Source organism: Patagioenas fasciata, chromosome 5, assembly GCF_037038585.1.
Source record: "Patagioenas fasciata isolate bPatFas1 chromosome 5, bPatFas1.hap1, whole genome shotgun sequence".
NCBI lineage: Eukaryota > Metazoa > Chordata > Aves > Columbiformes > Columbidae > Patagioenas > Patagioenas fasciata.
This window is the reverse complement of record NC_092524.1, coordinates 9264114-9280507: the sequence shown is the minus strand read 5'-3', so window position 1 is coordinate 9280507 and position 16394 is coordinate 9264114. Positions and strand designations below refer to the sequence as shown.

The 16394-nt window shown below is 37.9% G+C and overlaps 1 protein-coding gene and 1 long non-coding RNA gene across 6 annotated transcripts in view; one reads left to right on the top strand and one right to left on the bottom strand.

The window, feature by feature from the left end:
• Positions 1–16394, top strand: part of LOC139827991 (uncharacterized) — a 153120-nt gene that overhangs the window by 31988 nt on the left and 104738 nt on the right. The window lies entirely within an intron of this gene.
• The window catches only part of SYT9 (synaptotagmin 9), a 69581-nt gene continuing 63349 nt past the window's right edge, over positions 10163–16394 (bottom strand). The window contains exons 7-8 of one of the 5 annotated variants that reach the window (XM_065839916.2): positions 15855–16011; positions 10163–14850 (exon numbers count right to left, since the gene is read on the bottom strand). In XM_065839916.2, the coding sequence (XP_065695988.1) occupies positions 15904–16011 (108 nt within the window). In that variant the 3' untranslated portion in view covers positions 10163–14850; positions 15855–15903. Of the gene's footprint in view, positions 16012–16394 lie in introns of all 5 variants that reach the window. The other 4 variants (XM_065839917.2, XM_071808856.1, XM_065839918.2 and 1 more) reach the window with 4 other exon arrangements.

The window sequence follows — 16394 nt, the reverse complement described above, 5'->3', positions numbered from 1 at the left end:
AAAGGGACTTGTGCTAAGGCCTTGCTGCAAATTTTATTTATCTCTTCTCCAAAGTATATTCCCAGCTGGGCACACCAAAAATGGAAGCACACTGAATCAGTAAAAACTATTAATTTTGCTTTAAAAGGAATTCTGATAGAGAAAATTCTCAGCCTCTTCACCTGGGGGCTTCTGATGCAGAAAGGTCAGGACAATAAAGGGCTTTATAATGAGAGAAAAAGACTAGTAAGAAGAATTGTTAGCAGTATTAATTACTGCTCCTTTAGTGGTATCAACAGACTGGCTTGGCAGGATATGGGCAAAATGTTTCCATTTAACAATACGTTATTAATGGAATGAAAGGACAAGAGGGTTCTGCAGTATAGTCCTCATATGATTGCAGTGTAACTCATCTGAAAATGCAAGTGAATTAATTGTAAAATGACTGCTTTGTAATAACATAGCTGTTTTCGTTAGATTGCACTGTAAGTCACATTTACTAACTTATGAATTATAAGCCCTTGGGTAAGTTAATAATTTGTTGTTGAACACTGTCATTCCAGTCTGATGGGCTGAGGCAACAGAATATAGATGTTGAGTGGTTAAAATGTGAGGTGGCAGGAATTGCCCGTGGTTCATAATGGATCTGACAGGAACTATTGAAACTTTCCTACCATCCAGTCATTCTACTTCTATTCTGACATCCGTGAGTGCAACATATCCATCCAAAAAGGATGGCTTGCAAACTACCAAGTTAATAATATCAAGTTAATAATATTCTTGAACCACGATTTAATTTTTAAAATATTGAAAAGAAGGAGCACTTATATCTTTTGTTAATGTCCTAGATCTGTCTGTTTTATGTGTTCAGGTCCTTGTATTTTATGTATAAAAACAAATGAACAGATAGGCACCATATTAAGACACTTGTTGACTTACTGTGTTAATAACTGAAGCATATATTAAGTTAGGTATTCTTTTTCCTCGCTGTAGGCAATGGCAATATTCCTGGTAGAGTTAGTGAGTGCAAGAATAGGCCAGAAAGCTGGTTTTGCTTGAATTAAATTAGGGTACAACAGATTATTCTTTCAAGAAGTTGGAGCCTATGTAAAACATTTGCGGGTTGTTTTTAGTTTTTATTTATTTTTTTTTTCTTTTTCATGAGAGAGTGACATGCAGTCATTGTTTGGATGAAAAGTGCACTAAAACTTGACTAAAATGTTTTAATGAGTCACTGAGGGACTGTACTAATGCCTTCATCTGTTAGGTTATATGCAAAATGAAGGACAGTATCACTCAGGCTCAGTGCTCTGAAACAGGATATAAATCTCTAACAGGGACTGTTCACTGCAATTAGGAAGCGGCAACAGTTGTTTGAAAGACAGAGACTCTGTGTTAGTCTAGACTAAAGGCCTTCTAGCAAAGACAATGAAAAGTTTCCTTCAGAAACTAGATGGAGTCAGTAGCACTTTGTGTTTTTTCAGTTTGTCGGCAGATGGTCAAAAGGTCTCTAAAAACTAAGTATGAAAGAAGAGCTCTAATTCTGCCATTTCAAACGACTTGACTTGGCATTTCGAAGTTATGGCTGTGACAAGGTTACAGCAGCACAGCCCACAGAATCCACCATGAGAACTCCACACACACCAGATACTTAAAACTGTGCAAACAGAAAAGTCACAAATTGAAAAATCATAGATCATGTGAAAATCACATGAGAAGCACTTGAAGTCTAGAAGTAACTAATACAGGTGGCTTAATTTACTCTGATTTTTGAACACAAGTGTCTTGAAATACCTTCTCAGAAAGTAAGTGAAAGATGAGATACTTGTTCAATGTCTTGGTTCTACCTGTGATTTTAAGAAAAAAAGTTAAACGTGTGACTCTGATTAAAAAATGGTGATCTTTTGTGTCACTATTGATCAAAATAGATTTCTAGGCTTAAAGTAGGCATTTGGATGGAATTTAGGTGCCTAAATCCAAAGCTGCAGTTTTAAACGTTTTTGCTCTATTGTGATATGAATGTGAAGTTTGCAAAAGCATTTGATGTGTGAGATACCAAAGTTTTAAGTGACTTGCCAAAATTATATGTAGAGAACCAGTGGCTGAAGAAGACCTGGATATGCAGTTATATTTTATATCAAGAAAGCAATGAACAAAATACAGAAACAACCTTGGACCAGATCATGGACCAGAACATGGGTTTGACTCTTCTAGTTAACATACACAACCTTACTTGTGCTTTTTTTCCCCTTCTTTCACTTATTCAGACATTCCATTTCACAGTGTTTCTTCCCTGGAAACTTCAGAAAAATGGAGGGTGTCACCACACTCTTCTCACATAACCTGTTACTACATTAAGGTTCTACTTATTACTGCATTGGTTAGTGGCTTTGAATTCTTTTGGGAGGTGGTAGGGGTTGGTTTAAAATCCTCAGCTGACAAAGGACTTGTAAATGCTAGATACATCTTTTATTACTCCACTATCTACTCCAATTAAAAAAGAGTATGACCATTGAGTCAGATCACAAGTTCATGTTTTATTCATAGCATCTGGCTATAACTAGTTAATATCTACCATTATTGCAAGATCTACTTTTTGCCTGGCTTGTTCGAATCATCTCAAATTAGCATCCCGTTATGATGCTAATAGATGCTGATAGACAACAGAAATCTATTGACTTCGACTATGCTATCCTTTATAATTATTTTTCTCCCTTAGCTGTACAATACAGGTTAGGTAGCTGAAAACCTGGACCACCTTGTCTTATGACTTCCCAGACCCTCTTTCTCATGCTGTTGAAAAGTAAACAGTGAGGCTGGGTTTATCTTACATGAATTAATAAAAAATCTATGCATAGTTGAAATTTTTTGAGAGATTTCTTGCCACAGTCTAATTGCAGCACAATTGGAGTCAGTAAAATGACTCAAAAGGAAGCTTCGTAACAGTTCCCTTTCTAGATACCTTCCTTTGGCTGTCAGTGAAGGGATTAAGAATTCTTTACATTTGAGAAAAAAAGGTCTTTGTGTCAGAGATGGTTTCTAAGACATTGCAGCATAAGGGAAAAGAAAAAAGGTCTCACATAGCTTTCCTAGCAGCTTCTAGGCACAAAGAGTGGTATGAAGGCTTTGAAGGCCCATCAGATAAGAATAAATGCCTCTTCCACCTACTCTAGTCTGGTGATTCTTTCCTCAAGTTCCCCAAAAGGGAACACTGAGTTCTCTGCTGACTCCCTGCAGAGCATCCCTGGCATTGCACTGCTTTTGAGCTGTGACATTTGGCAAGGAAATTGTGTCAGTAGGTGGAGGGAGATCAAGAAGAGACCAAGTATATTTTTCAGACTCTTCAAATATATAGTGGCCCCCTGAGTTTGTTTGACACACAGCAGCGCAAAGATGATGCGTGGTTCTGCTGCTATTCTGATGTTCTGTTCCTTCATATCAGAACAAAAAATTGGGCTCAAAAGTTTTGAGCTTCAGATGTGTGTGGCTACTTGCGGGAAAAAAAAATTGACATAATTGAAGGTAGAAACTGGGAAGTATGGGCAAACTCTGGAGGACAAAACTAGGCTGCCAAACTGAGGTTGTGATGGTGCGTGTAGCTGTGATTTGTGTGATACCTGACGAAATTCAGCATTGCACAGAGGTTTGAGTTGAATTGGCTTTTATCTCACCTACCAGGAGTGGATAAACAAGACTTGATTTTACTCCTCAATTAGCAACTTGGCAATTGTGTGTCCTTTTATTGAGAAAAGAGATAAAAGGCTCTGCTTGCAGCCCTGATCTCCATGGAAGAAGTATGCTTTTTTTAAGTCATTCAATAAATGTGGTAATTTTTCACTTGGAGACAAATTTTTGTAGGTTCAGAAATTTGGGAATCCGTGAAATTCCATTTATGAGCAAAATTAGATGGTAATGATTTAATTGATGGTTGAGCATGCGGACAAACTATGCATAAAAGATCTTTTTGATAATTAAGTCTTTTCATGGCGCGACAGGTTTTTGTCATTTAGGTCTCAGACAGTAATTACAAACCAGATTCTATTTTAGGCACAGTCTCCAGCACACCCATTGTACTTATTTTGGAATTCAAAACAAACACAAAACCACTGTTGAAGTACGTAAGGCAGAAAAGTTGAATTCAAGTCAATTAGGGTAAAATGGCATCATGTGTAGACACAGGAATTGCTATAGGACTACTTTATATATTATTATAATTTCTGTCAAGGTTCATCGTCATGGAGCATGACAGTATTTTTGGTGAAATTATTTTATTAAGCTTTGTGTTGAATCTTCTGGGTCAAAAACCTCAGATTTCATTTGCAGACTGTGTTGGATAAAAATCACTGTATGTTGGTATTTGGGGGCTTGGAAGAGTCAGGGTGAATTGCTTCCTGATAAAAACTGAGACTTGCTAACACACTGTGAAAGCCAGTATGAGACATACTGCCGTTTAGGAACAAGATAATGTCATATGCTATCTCCGCTCCCCATGTTCTTGCCGTATTCAAAGCAGACTGCGTTCTCGGGAATGACGAGCGATGTGTGGTACTCAGTTGACTATCAGATGGCTGCCTTGTTCATTGAGGCAACAGGAAGACCGTGGTATATCAGGCTGGGAATTCTCTGCAGAGAAAAGAGGGTCTCCTGGCTGAAGGCAGTAACTTGGGTGCTCTGTGCCTGTGTTTCCCATGGAGTTCCTATACAAAGCTAATCAAGTCATTTATGTTGCAGATTTTATGATTCATTATGCCTTGTATCCTGTCTGTGTCCAGAGTGCTTTCCTTAGCATGATATCTGGGCTTGTTCAGAGCTCTGTTTTAGGAAATAGCCTGCTCCAAGATGCCTATTATTGAAAACTCACACCCTTAGTTTTTTAATTGGCCCCTGAATGAATATGTTAATATTATTTTTTCTGTGCTCCTGCTTCCCATATATAAAATGAAGATGATATACCAAGGTACTTTCACTCTTCCTTTACAGCAGCTCATTTTATAACTATTGGTTTAAGTACAGGACAAGTGAAATATCTGTTTTGGAGAGCCATCTAGGAGAATTCTCTCAGAACGTACTATAGAAATTTGTTATGAACTTAAAAGATGGGTTGTTTCTGTGCAGCTGAGGCTGATTATAGAGTCAGCTCACGTGGGATTTGCTTTAAATATCTTTCCTTCATTGGCCTATGGTGCATGGGAAAGAATTGAGGGGAAGCTAATCCAATATGCCAGTTACTAAAGTCATAGGAAGATTTTCTTTCACTGCTATATCTGTCTTTATCATCACCTGTTTCTCTTAATGATGTAGAAAGAAACTACTGAGATGCATTTTTCTTTATAGTAATATGTTTCTGTCCATAAAACAAAGGAGTAAATGATAGGAGATGTGAGTAAAGGTCTGATACTATATTTTTGTTCCTATAGGAAACCTATTTAGGCAGTGGTGGCTGTAATCTGGTTTGGTGTTTCTCATGTTATGCAGGAGCTATAGTTTTGTCCAGAACAAAATAGATCTATCCTTCCTGCCTCGAGATTTCCCTAGTTCTGCTTTGCATGGCTTACTACGTACCCAAATATTTCTCTGATGTACATACGGGGTGTATTTGTATGGCAAATGAACATGCGTATTGTACGTATGTTGTTTCCATGCATGTTTTCAATAAGTTATTCAGAAGGATATACCTAAAATGCTGTGTAACGGGATCTTGACAGCAGAACAGAAAAACAGCTAATTCTTTTACTTTTCTGTTGGTATTAAGTGCTTTTTGCATTCCTAACACATTGAAGAGCTGCTGACTCATCTTACCCCTTGTAATGTGCTTGAATAAAGCATCCCAAAAAACCTAACCATTTAGAGGTTTCCATTTTTTTCTATGTCTCATGTTAGTACCTGTATGAAAAAGTTCATAGAACGTGCAGGATATGGGAAAGGGGAAAGGAAATTAATATAGAGCAATAAATCCAAATCTCCTTGCTTTAGAGGTCCTTTCTCTCAAGTAACATTAGAAGTTTGCTGTGCCTTTGGTTTAAACAAAACTTCTACAAGGTATTTCTCAATTAATTGTTTCTATTTGGGCAGTTGGCTAGCATAAATATTGCGCCAGTTCACCTGAATCCTATAGTAACACCTTCTCTAAATGCAGCTCTCTTGGCTGTCCATTTGCTCTCTGTCTTCCTGAACATTACTTTGGACAAGTGTCAGAACGCTCTGATGTTTCAGGCTATGTTATGGCCTAAAATATTGTATTGATGTACTTTTTCAAACTTTGCATGCATTGACAAATGTTTGATATCTTTAGGAACAGGCACAAGTAGCTATTGATTTTGTGATTTGCTGTCATCTTGGATTTTGCAACATTCATCAAAAGTGTTTCTGGCCTGGCTATTACAATAAACTCATTAAATTTCAATCTGGCAATTTATCCTACCATGTTCTGAGATTCTATAGCAGCCCTTACATCCCTATGCTTTTGGTTTGTTACCTACAGGTAAACCACACACCTTTCTAATGAAAATGTTATTGCTGTCAGGTAATAGCAGACGAAACGTGAGTAAAGGTTGAAACAGCTCACTACCTGCCTTGTCTGTTGGACCTGGTCTTGCTGAGAAAACTGCAGGAAAAAATCAACATGTTCAGAAAAGCTTTCTTATATATGAAGAATGAGAATGATTGAAGCCACCTATCTAGTAAAAATCACTGAGGGAAAGATGATGAGGGAAGAATAGGAGGAGAAGAAAAGGCAGATATCCAAATTGGAGGAAAAAAAAGTGAAAAGAGCAGGCAATTAAAATGAAAATCTTTTAGGCAGATATCTAGATGCAACTTAGATGTTACTTCTACTTGCAAGGGAATTTCCAAGGCAAAGCATCTTAGATCTTGTCTGAAAAGCTCCAGCCGTGTTGAAGGTTTTGCTGAAACGCGCTGTTCTGCCTGAGCCGGTGAGAGCGGGAAGGGGAATGGGAGAGAACGGCACTCCAGGTCTCTGACAGGCTGGGGGAAACGAAAAAGCCATTCAGTTGAGCCCCACACCCAGACCTAAGGGAATTTCTTCTTGAAGTGAGCTCAACCAATTATTTGCCAGTGTTTGGAACAATTAATTTTAAATTAAACTAGATTTAAAATAATAATTAAATTAAGAATACTTAATGTTCTTTTCTTGAAACGTGGTATATATTAAAACACTTTGAACTGAAAGTGAAATGTCATCAGGTTTGGAGAGCTGAGGTTTTGAAGTGAGGAAATAGCCAGTAGTACGATCAATCTGGAAGAATGAAGAGGTATTTCTACTAGGACAGGAACAGTAAATATTTGGAATTGAGTTTCACTAAGGTACAAGAACTAATTGATGGCTTTGGAATTGTTTTTAAACTAAATTACAAGATTATTCATCAAACGTTATTTAGTGATTTATTTTCAAATTTTATGTAGTGAACTATCACTTGTTTGTTTTTCTTTTAAAGGTGAAAGTAATTCAAAGGGTCCAAAATTGTTGAGTTTTTTAAGGATGTTTTGTAAAATTATATTTCATTTTTTGGAGTCCTAATGTAGCTGAACTCTATAATCTATTGTTTTAGGAATATTTTCATGTTAGTTCCCAGTATACATATGATATGGTTAGAGTAACATTCTAGAAACAGAGTTCTGCATGCAAAACTGAAAATTACAGAAATTTATAAAGGTTCAGTATAGGATTTTGTTGTTATTAGTGAGAATGATTTCCCCAACAAAGATATTTTTGTTTATAGTTTTTCCTTTGCATAAGGATCTAACACCAGCAGGCTTATTGATATTTGGCTTATTGATATTTCTAACACTTCTAAATTATTTTTTAATATTAAAGCTGCTTTAGTTAGGCCCTTTGAACCAGACTGTCTGTTCAGACACATCTTACATCATGGAACATTTATAGTTTTTCCTATTTGTGCTCGTATTGGAACATAAATTCACTGAATGTTATTTGCAAGTTATTAAGTGGTTTAAGCCTATGACCTTTTGGATGGTGTGGTGGACCAAACTGAAGTGTGTGGTTAATTAATTTGGAGATGATAAATGCATAATTATAGCCAGTGAATTATTTACTGCTGTTTAAATAGCAATATTAGAATACTGATCAGGGTGATAAAAACAATGGCTTGAAATAGACTTTGTTCTGGTCACTACTAAGGGACAATTTTTGCTCTCATTTCTGAGTGTTGGAACTTTGTATTTGCAAAAGCCAAACAGAGGAAGGATTCAGCCCCAATCAATCTACTGATTTCTGTTTCAAGGTAGAGGTGTTTCTTTATTTTGCCTAGAATTTACACCACAAGTCTAATAAAAATTTTCCTTTTGCTTACATTAGAAATCACTGTTAGGGCCCACCCTGACAAATTTCAGCGACAATATTGTGAGACGTGAATGGAATTAGTTTGCGGTACAAAATATGCTATGTCCTTTCCTTCCCTAGAAAGGTTACTTTTGGATTCACAAAGTTTGCCAACTCGATCATATCTTTAGGTGCAAAGGTTCGGCCCCGTTCTGCGTCACTGCTCCTTTCCGAATTCCTGACTTCTGACTGTGGCCAATGCCTTCAGCCCTTCAGGGACATTGCTCTGCGCTCGCACTCCTGATCTGTCGCCTCAGGGGCTTTTTAGAATTCTCTGCGTGTCCTCAGTAGGCATTCCCTTGTGAAAAGCCATAGCTGCTAGTAAAGCTTGTTATTAACAAGGTATCTCCCTTAATTTTCATCTCGTTGGATATTAGCTGCGCAGGATCACTAGGCTTCTCAGGTTTAACATTATGTGGGATGTCTTATTTGCTCTTGATTAGGCTTTTTCAGTGAGGATTCTCAACCTTTAGCTTTTCACTTTCAGTTTGTTAACAGGCTGTTGCAGTCAGTCTTTCAGCTGTCCCAGTCTTAATGGAGTTATTTTTTCAACTCTGTAGGCTACGTATAAATGCTTAAAGGATGGTTCCGCTGGAAAAGTGTTTTGAAAGGAGAAATGTGTGGGCCTGTTTTGACAGAGGAAAAGGCTTTTGCTTGTTTTTTAATAAAGAAATAGAAACATGCAAACCAGTATTTTTGAAAGACATTAAAAATAATTTTGAAGTTCATATACCTCCTCTGCTGTAGTATATAGTGGCTTATGGGACAGAGAGGGATAATCAGCACTACATTCATTGCCAGGAACAAAATGCCTATACATGTGCCCTTCATTAATCTTCCATCTCTCTTGCTATCCTAGCATGCCAGCTGTCCGGAGCAGCATTTGCTGTGCAGGTACCTGTATGTTATGAAGACAAACAGGACTCTATATAGGGCGTAAAGGTGTTCTCATTATTAAGGACAATATCAACTTCAAAAGTACAGGCACATTCTCGTTTCTTTTCCATGTGTATATGATATCAAATAATCCCAAGAAGAGAACAGAACTATATTAACTTCTTTCTTATTTGAATGGAATTATTGTTTTGTGCCACATTTTGTATGTCAGCACCCCTTTATGAATGCAGTATGTGCAAGCAGGCTGGATCTTCCAAATGAGAGGAGACTGAGCTTATCCCTAAAGAGACAGAGAAGCTCTTAATTAGATGCCATGCACATGTAGAACCCTTGCTGATGGATGTATAATTTCAGTTGGTGTGATAAAAAGACAAGAAAAAAAGACAGGAATATCAGCTTTTTAGGTGCAGTTTGTGTGGTCACACCAGATACATCTGTGTTCTCATCTCCATTTGTTTCTGGGTTCTGCCTGAGGACCCCTGGGAATTTCCCTGAGCTACATGTCAGGTGTTGACAGGAGGATTGCTAATTTTGCTAGCCTGCCATGCTAAATACTAATTTTGGCAATTTAGCACACTGTCACTTGATAGAAGCGCTTCTGTAGCGTCTTGTTTTTCTTCTTCATGTTAAGTATATACGAGATGCAGGTTTTTATTTCTCTAAAAATCCTTCTGTAGTGATAATTGTGGCCATGGGATGAAATAAGAGGAGGTTTCCATATCAAAACCCCCAAATTATGTTCAAGTGCTGTACGGTAACTGTTATGTTAACAGCTTTTTATCTCTGGTTTCATTTATTTTATGAAAACACAACATCTACGGAGAAGAATTGACTTAAACCATTTCCAAAGTGGTGGTTGTCTTTCTGAATAATGAATTGAACTTTAATATATTAAATACAAAATAGTAATAAATTACAATTGCACAATTTCTTACAGAGTTTTTATTAAGATCAAAACTTATTTGTTCAGACTAGATTTATATAAATAAATCACAGTACATTTTTACTTGTGTTTAGAAGATTGTAATACATATTATAAAATTAAGAAATTTTTTGTCCCTCAAACCATCACTGTGAAAGTAATCATGCATTATTTCTACTAAACGAACAAAATGCCCACCTAATTGAGAGAGCCTCAATACAGGTATGGCTCTACTCTCCAAAATTTGACATGAAACATAGAGATACCAGGACTATTTATTGAACAAGAAATAATAAAGCATAGTACAATGTTCATGTGTTATTAAAAACAAAAGTATATCAAAACAACACACCTCTCTTCACGCACCTTTGCAATGGGTATTAAAAATGACAGCTGGCCAGCATGCAACTGAGTAAAACATTCCAGTTTTACAATGTCTACATTTGAGCAAAGGAAGGAACTAAAAAACCCAGACAAAACAAACAAATGAACAGCCCAGATGCTTACAGGTCCTCATGTCATCTTCCCCTCTGTGCCACGGGTGCCATGTTCGGTCAGCAGGTGAGGTATGTCCTGGCGGTACATTTCCTGAATAGTGTCCGTCACTGCCATCTGGATTACTGCGCTTTACGGACCTTCAAGGAGATGAAGGTCCTTTCAGACAACTGCAGGACCCTGGAGAACTCCTACCCGTAGTTCCTGCTCCTTGCCCAACCCACTGTATTAGGAATTAACTGTAAATGCAGATCTTAAAACCCCTCAGCCCTAAATGTGAAGTGCCCTTACGAGATAACTCCCATGTTGCACAGCCTGGTTCACGTATTGTGAGGCTGTCACTTCTGAACAGAATGATGGTTGCAAGCAAGGCCTTGCACTAATTACACCAAGATTCAAGGTGATGCTGTTACCAAGTCTGTCCTGCTGCCATTTTTCTCAGCACAGAGGGCGTCTATGAAATTCTACAGTATTGTGGGTTACTTTCTCTACATGCTTTTTTCCTTGTAGATAAGAAAGACACAGTTTTCTCACTGATACTGAGATGTAATCATTTGACAACACACTGTTCTAAAGTGAAGAAATCATTTCATTGATGACGTGTCAGGCTGACTCAGCTAGTTATGTTTTTTCACTTCTGTCTGTTCAAACAAAATGCATTAACAAGAAAGAAATTTCAGATAGATTTCTAACTGGGTCAAACAGATTTTTCAACCAAATTTCCAGCCCTCTTCCTTCCTTCCCATTTATTATTTATTATTTTTAAACTGAAAGAGAGTTTGCAGCTTTTTTTTTTTCTTTAATGGCAAGTAGGTCCCCTCAGTGCTCTAATGTTGCCAGGTGATAAACATGTAAATATGTAAATATGTCTCTTGTACCTCTGACTTTGGGTGTTTATGTTAATATAGCTACATATCAGGATTTGTGTTTAAAACCACACAAATGAAACCAAATCAAACAAACAAAGAAAAAGAACTAAAACAACTAAAACCCCCTCAACAGCTAGCCCCTCAAGCCAAGAAGGGTGGACTAAAATAACCTCTTATTTTTCATTGTTTTGTGTTTGGATTGAACCAGCAGTTCTACTACTGGTGGTTACATTGGACCTGTATATAACATGCTTCCCATATGTACTGCTTTGTTGCTTCACGGGTCTGTTGGCATTGAAAGTTGAAGTGTGTACTGACTGGTGGGAATGTTTGAGCACTGGGTCTTTTATACTATATGTCTGCTTTCTCTTCTGGTAGTTCCTGCTTCCCTAGATTGAGACGCTTGTGTGTTTGTCCACTGCTGGGATTATTTACAGGGAAAAATGAAACAAAAGACAGCAGAACGCTTTTAATGTCTTGTGATTTCAGTGGAAACAGATAAAGAAATATTTCAGCACTTGACTACTGAAAGGATTGTGCTGTGTTTTGGCATGGGAGTATCGCACAAGTGCCCATTCTACTCTGCCTCAGTGTCAGTAGCCTGGAACCTCCCATTGACACCCACTGCTTTTTGATAAAACATCTGAAACGTTGGCCTGTTATGGAAAATTAAAAGTAACAGTTTAATGGCACATTGTTACTGAATAAAGTGGGATTAAAATCTTGCTGAGATGCACTTCTAAGGGATTTTCTTTTCTGTTTTAGAATTGTACTTGTCAGATGGTGTAATTCTGCATTAACAAGAAATAAGAAAACAAATGAGAGTTGTGGGTTTGAAATTGTTCTTGTGAGCCTTCTACTAATTTATGTCTCAGAATCAGAACTCAGGAAAGAAAAACTGAACAGTATTGGGATCATAGTTTTCTCTGGGTTTCCAGGAGATCTTGCAGCAGTTGATCCTCTGTTCTTTCTAATGTGCTGTTGTACTATCGCTGTACAGTCCAAAGACAGCAGCAGCGTACTGGCTCATCAGAACCATAACATAAATATATCTCAGGTCTAGGGCATAGCACTGGTTAAGTGGAGTACAACGGTGAAGAATGAAGTATGCAAATACAGAAAATAGCTATAATTCCATATATGCACTGCTACGATAAGGCAGATGTTTGTAAAAAGCACATAGTAATGCCACAGCCTGAGTAAGTCATGAATCAGCAAGAATTAGGAGAATTTAATAAAAATTAGGTTTTCTTCCTCATCCCTAAGCCTTTGAAGTGTGCTAGATTCCACTTGAAATGCTCACTGTCTTCAAAATAATTCTCTTGATGCCAGACCCTTGAGCATTAAATAAACTGAGTATGGTAATAAAATAAAATAAAAAAACCACTGGCAATTATAATGGTACTGCTTTTCAGCTGATGCCCCTTTGAGGTGCTAGAGACAAATCTTAGAAAGGCTTCTGCACTCTTCCACAAGCACAAAACGAGCCTGCTGCACTGGTGTTTTCATTTTTACACAAGTTACCATTGCCGGCATTGCAGCGGGAAGGCATGCAGCTGCCTGCTCTGCATTCCAGGCAGGGATGCGTGTAGAACGATTTCTCCAGGAAACCAAAGAACTCCCCTCCAGAGGAACAGGTTTTCCTCCTTTGCCCAGGCACATCTCCCCTTGTTGACTCCTGGGAGATTGGCCTGAGCGAAGAGTGCAAGATTTTGCCTGAAGTGAGGATCATGCATGAAGAGATATGAACATAAGATTGTGTCATTGCCCTGCTGATACAAAGCCTCAGTAGAAAATGTAGTAAAATACTTTTGTCAGAGCAACTTTATATCTGTATTTTTCATTCTTCTGGAAATGCTGTTATCCATCTGAAATATTGCTTGAGCAGGTTTTGAAGAGTTGTTCAGTTGGCCAGGGCTATCCTTGTATTCTCCAGAGCATGGCATGAGATTTTTGAAAACCATTTTCTGCAAGATCCTCGGTTGATAGGTTATAAAGCTAATTTTTCAGATTTTGGATCAAAATTTCAAATATTTTCTTCAGTCTGCGCATGCACATTAGTGTCAGCAAAATTGCAAACCCAAAACACTTGGTGAACTTTCAACAAATACAACATATGAAGCAATGCTTGTGCATATAAACTTATCTGAAATACGTATGAAGACAAGGGGTCCCTATCTGTAAGTATGTAGCAGGCAACTAGATTGTATAAAACAGTTATACTTTGCATTTACATTTTTAAAATAAAATTCCCCACGTAAAAGCTTGAATCAAATTCTTCTAGAAAAGTTTGAAAGAAGAGAGAACTCTATTCATGGCTAAGTAAGTGACAAAAATTGATCACAGGAGCTGTTGGTCTGGGGCACAGATTTAATCATGTGAAAGAGTTCTGTGCTTATTTTTTTCTTAATGGTCAGAATTTGTCAGCATTTATGATATACCATAATGTAAGATAGCCCTGTTAATTTTACTACAAATAACCAAGACTTCACTGGCACTACATATTTGGAGCAGCATTTAAAAATGATGAGTTGTGTGTGCTTGTGTATATGATAGAGCATAGCCGCCTGTGATATGCTGCTAACTTTTTGCAGTCTCATGGACACAACTAAGAAACATCGACTGGAAAATCATCTACAAAGGTTAAGGACTAGCAGCCTCCATAATATACAGATGGTTATCTTCTTTCTAAAAGAACATACTGTCATTACAAATACCATATGTATCTTGTTCTCACCCAACAGAACTTTTTTTTCAGATTTGAAGGATTTCTACAAAGAACCATATTAATTTGTTTACATGTAAGGTGAAAAGAGGCACCAACTGAGACTGAGGACGCAACTTGTCATCAAAAAATAAATGTCTGACGACAATCATTCTTGAAAAAAAACTATTTAGAAAGCTATCAATTCACAATACTACACCTTTTTGCAAATACAAGAACCATATTTGTTGCTACTTCCCGTATTTGTTGGTTTTCATTGCTATCATGTTGCTTGTAAAACCTGGGTTATTCTAGTGAACAGAAATTATGACTCAAATTTGGGTAATGCTTATGACCATACAAATAATCTATCAGTAGCAATAGTGTCAGCTGGAGAATTAATGCTACAAGTAGGTAACATTACGCTACTTGAGACCAATAGCTCTTCACACAGTAGAAGACTGAGGGTCCTATTCAGCAAATATTCAGGGTCCTATGGCTGTGGCCACAGAGGTTCCAGAAGCTCTCGCTGAGTCTAATCCTGATTCAGGAACCAAAATGATATGCTGTGTATATATTTCTCTGCACAGCCTGGATGCGCTGGACACCCTCCCCCACTTGATTCCTGGGAAGGAAAAAAATATGTCTCTGTTTAGCTCAGTGACATGAAAAGCAATCCACAGTAATGAAATCTAAAGAAGTTAGTCAGGCATGTATGAAAAGAACAGGATGCCTGTAAAAAGGGAAGAGCTGTCAAAATCTAATTGTGGGTTCTGGCTGCAATAAAATTCATCAAAGAGGGAAGACAGGTCAGACGTAAGGATGCAGACAACTTCTGCTAAGAGATACCTCTCGTATTCTGGGAAATACACCATTACGCTACGCCTCACGTGCCTTGTCAAGCCGTTCCTATCAATGCTTGGCTACAGCTGAGAGCTTGGTGATGTATTTTCTAAACTTAAGTCCCAAATGCCCAGGGCACAAACAAATAGGAAGAGCTCCTGCACTTTGCTTCATCTTCTTTCACAGCACACTTGCACGTGGGCAGCACCCATGCTCTGAAAAGGCACAGGGGGTCCCCAGCGCGACAGAGCCTGGGAGCCCTCCGAGGGCTCCTTGCTGACACCATGCTGCTGTGGTCCCCCGTTACCGGTAAATGGAATCGCTTATGGACACAGGGCAAGGTGTTTTGGTCAGTTTGTAGCATCTTCCTATTGCCTGACAATTATTTCTGGAACTGCCTAGGATTATTGCTTATAACCAAGTAGCTAAAGCCCTCGGCAGCGTTCTAGTAACGTGGCTGCTCTCTGATGCATAAAGTATATTCAGAGAGGCTGCCTCTCTATGTTAGGTACTTACGGCATTATTTGTGGCGTGATATGGATATGATGGGCTTTCCTATATTTCAGCATTGGGGGTAACTTTGTGGCTGTTCATAAACATCGTATTTTCTTTCGACTGGGATTACTGTCTGACTTCAGCTAGCGATAGCAACAATAAAAGTCAGTCGTAACTTTTAGGAAGCAATTTAGTTAGATCTTTGATGAATTTTTGTGTCTCATGAATAAGGATTAGCATTCCCTGTATTGGGGAGGGGATTAGACAGAGGGATTAAAAGGACATCTTTACCCCACTGGACTCTGTGGAATAGCCCCTGAGGATATGGCTAAGAAAGAGTTCAACAGGAATGCCAAATTTCTGCTGAATAGGTTAAAAGGGTGAGGAAGCCTCTTCGGCAGCCATCCAAGCGCAGAAGACCTGCATAACATTTCTGCTCAATAGGGCCCTAAAGACAAAAAACAAAACAAAACTAAACAAAAAAAACATAGGAACCTTGAAAAGCTTTTCTGATTGTGTGGCTTGTTATCAATGCCTCAGATCTCCAGAGACACTTAAACATTTTTTTTTCCAGTGCAGTTAGGTATCCTTTGACATGTGCTAGTGGAATGGATGATATATTCTTACAAGAGAAGAAGTCAAATTAGGTTGTTTTATATATATATATAAAAAAATAGGTCTTGGTTGTTCTGTAAACAAGGTCCATTTCTTTATATCAATTATCCGTGAAAATTACCCAAGATCCTATTTAAAAAACAAAACCAAACCCTTAATCCAGTTTATAATGTTTGGTGTTTCCACGTATACATTAAAGCCATTAATTACTTTCTG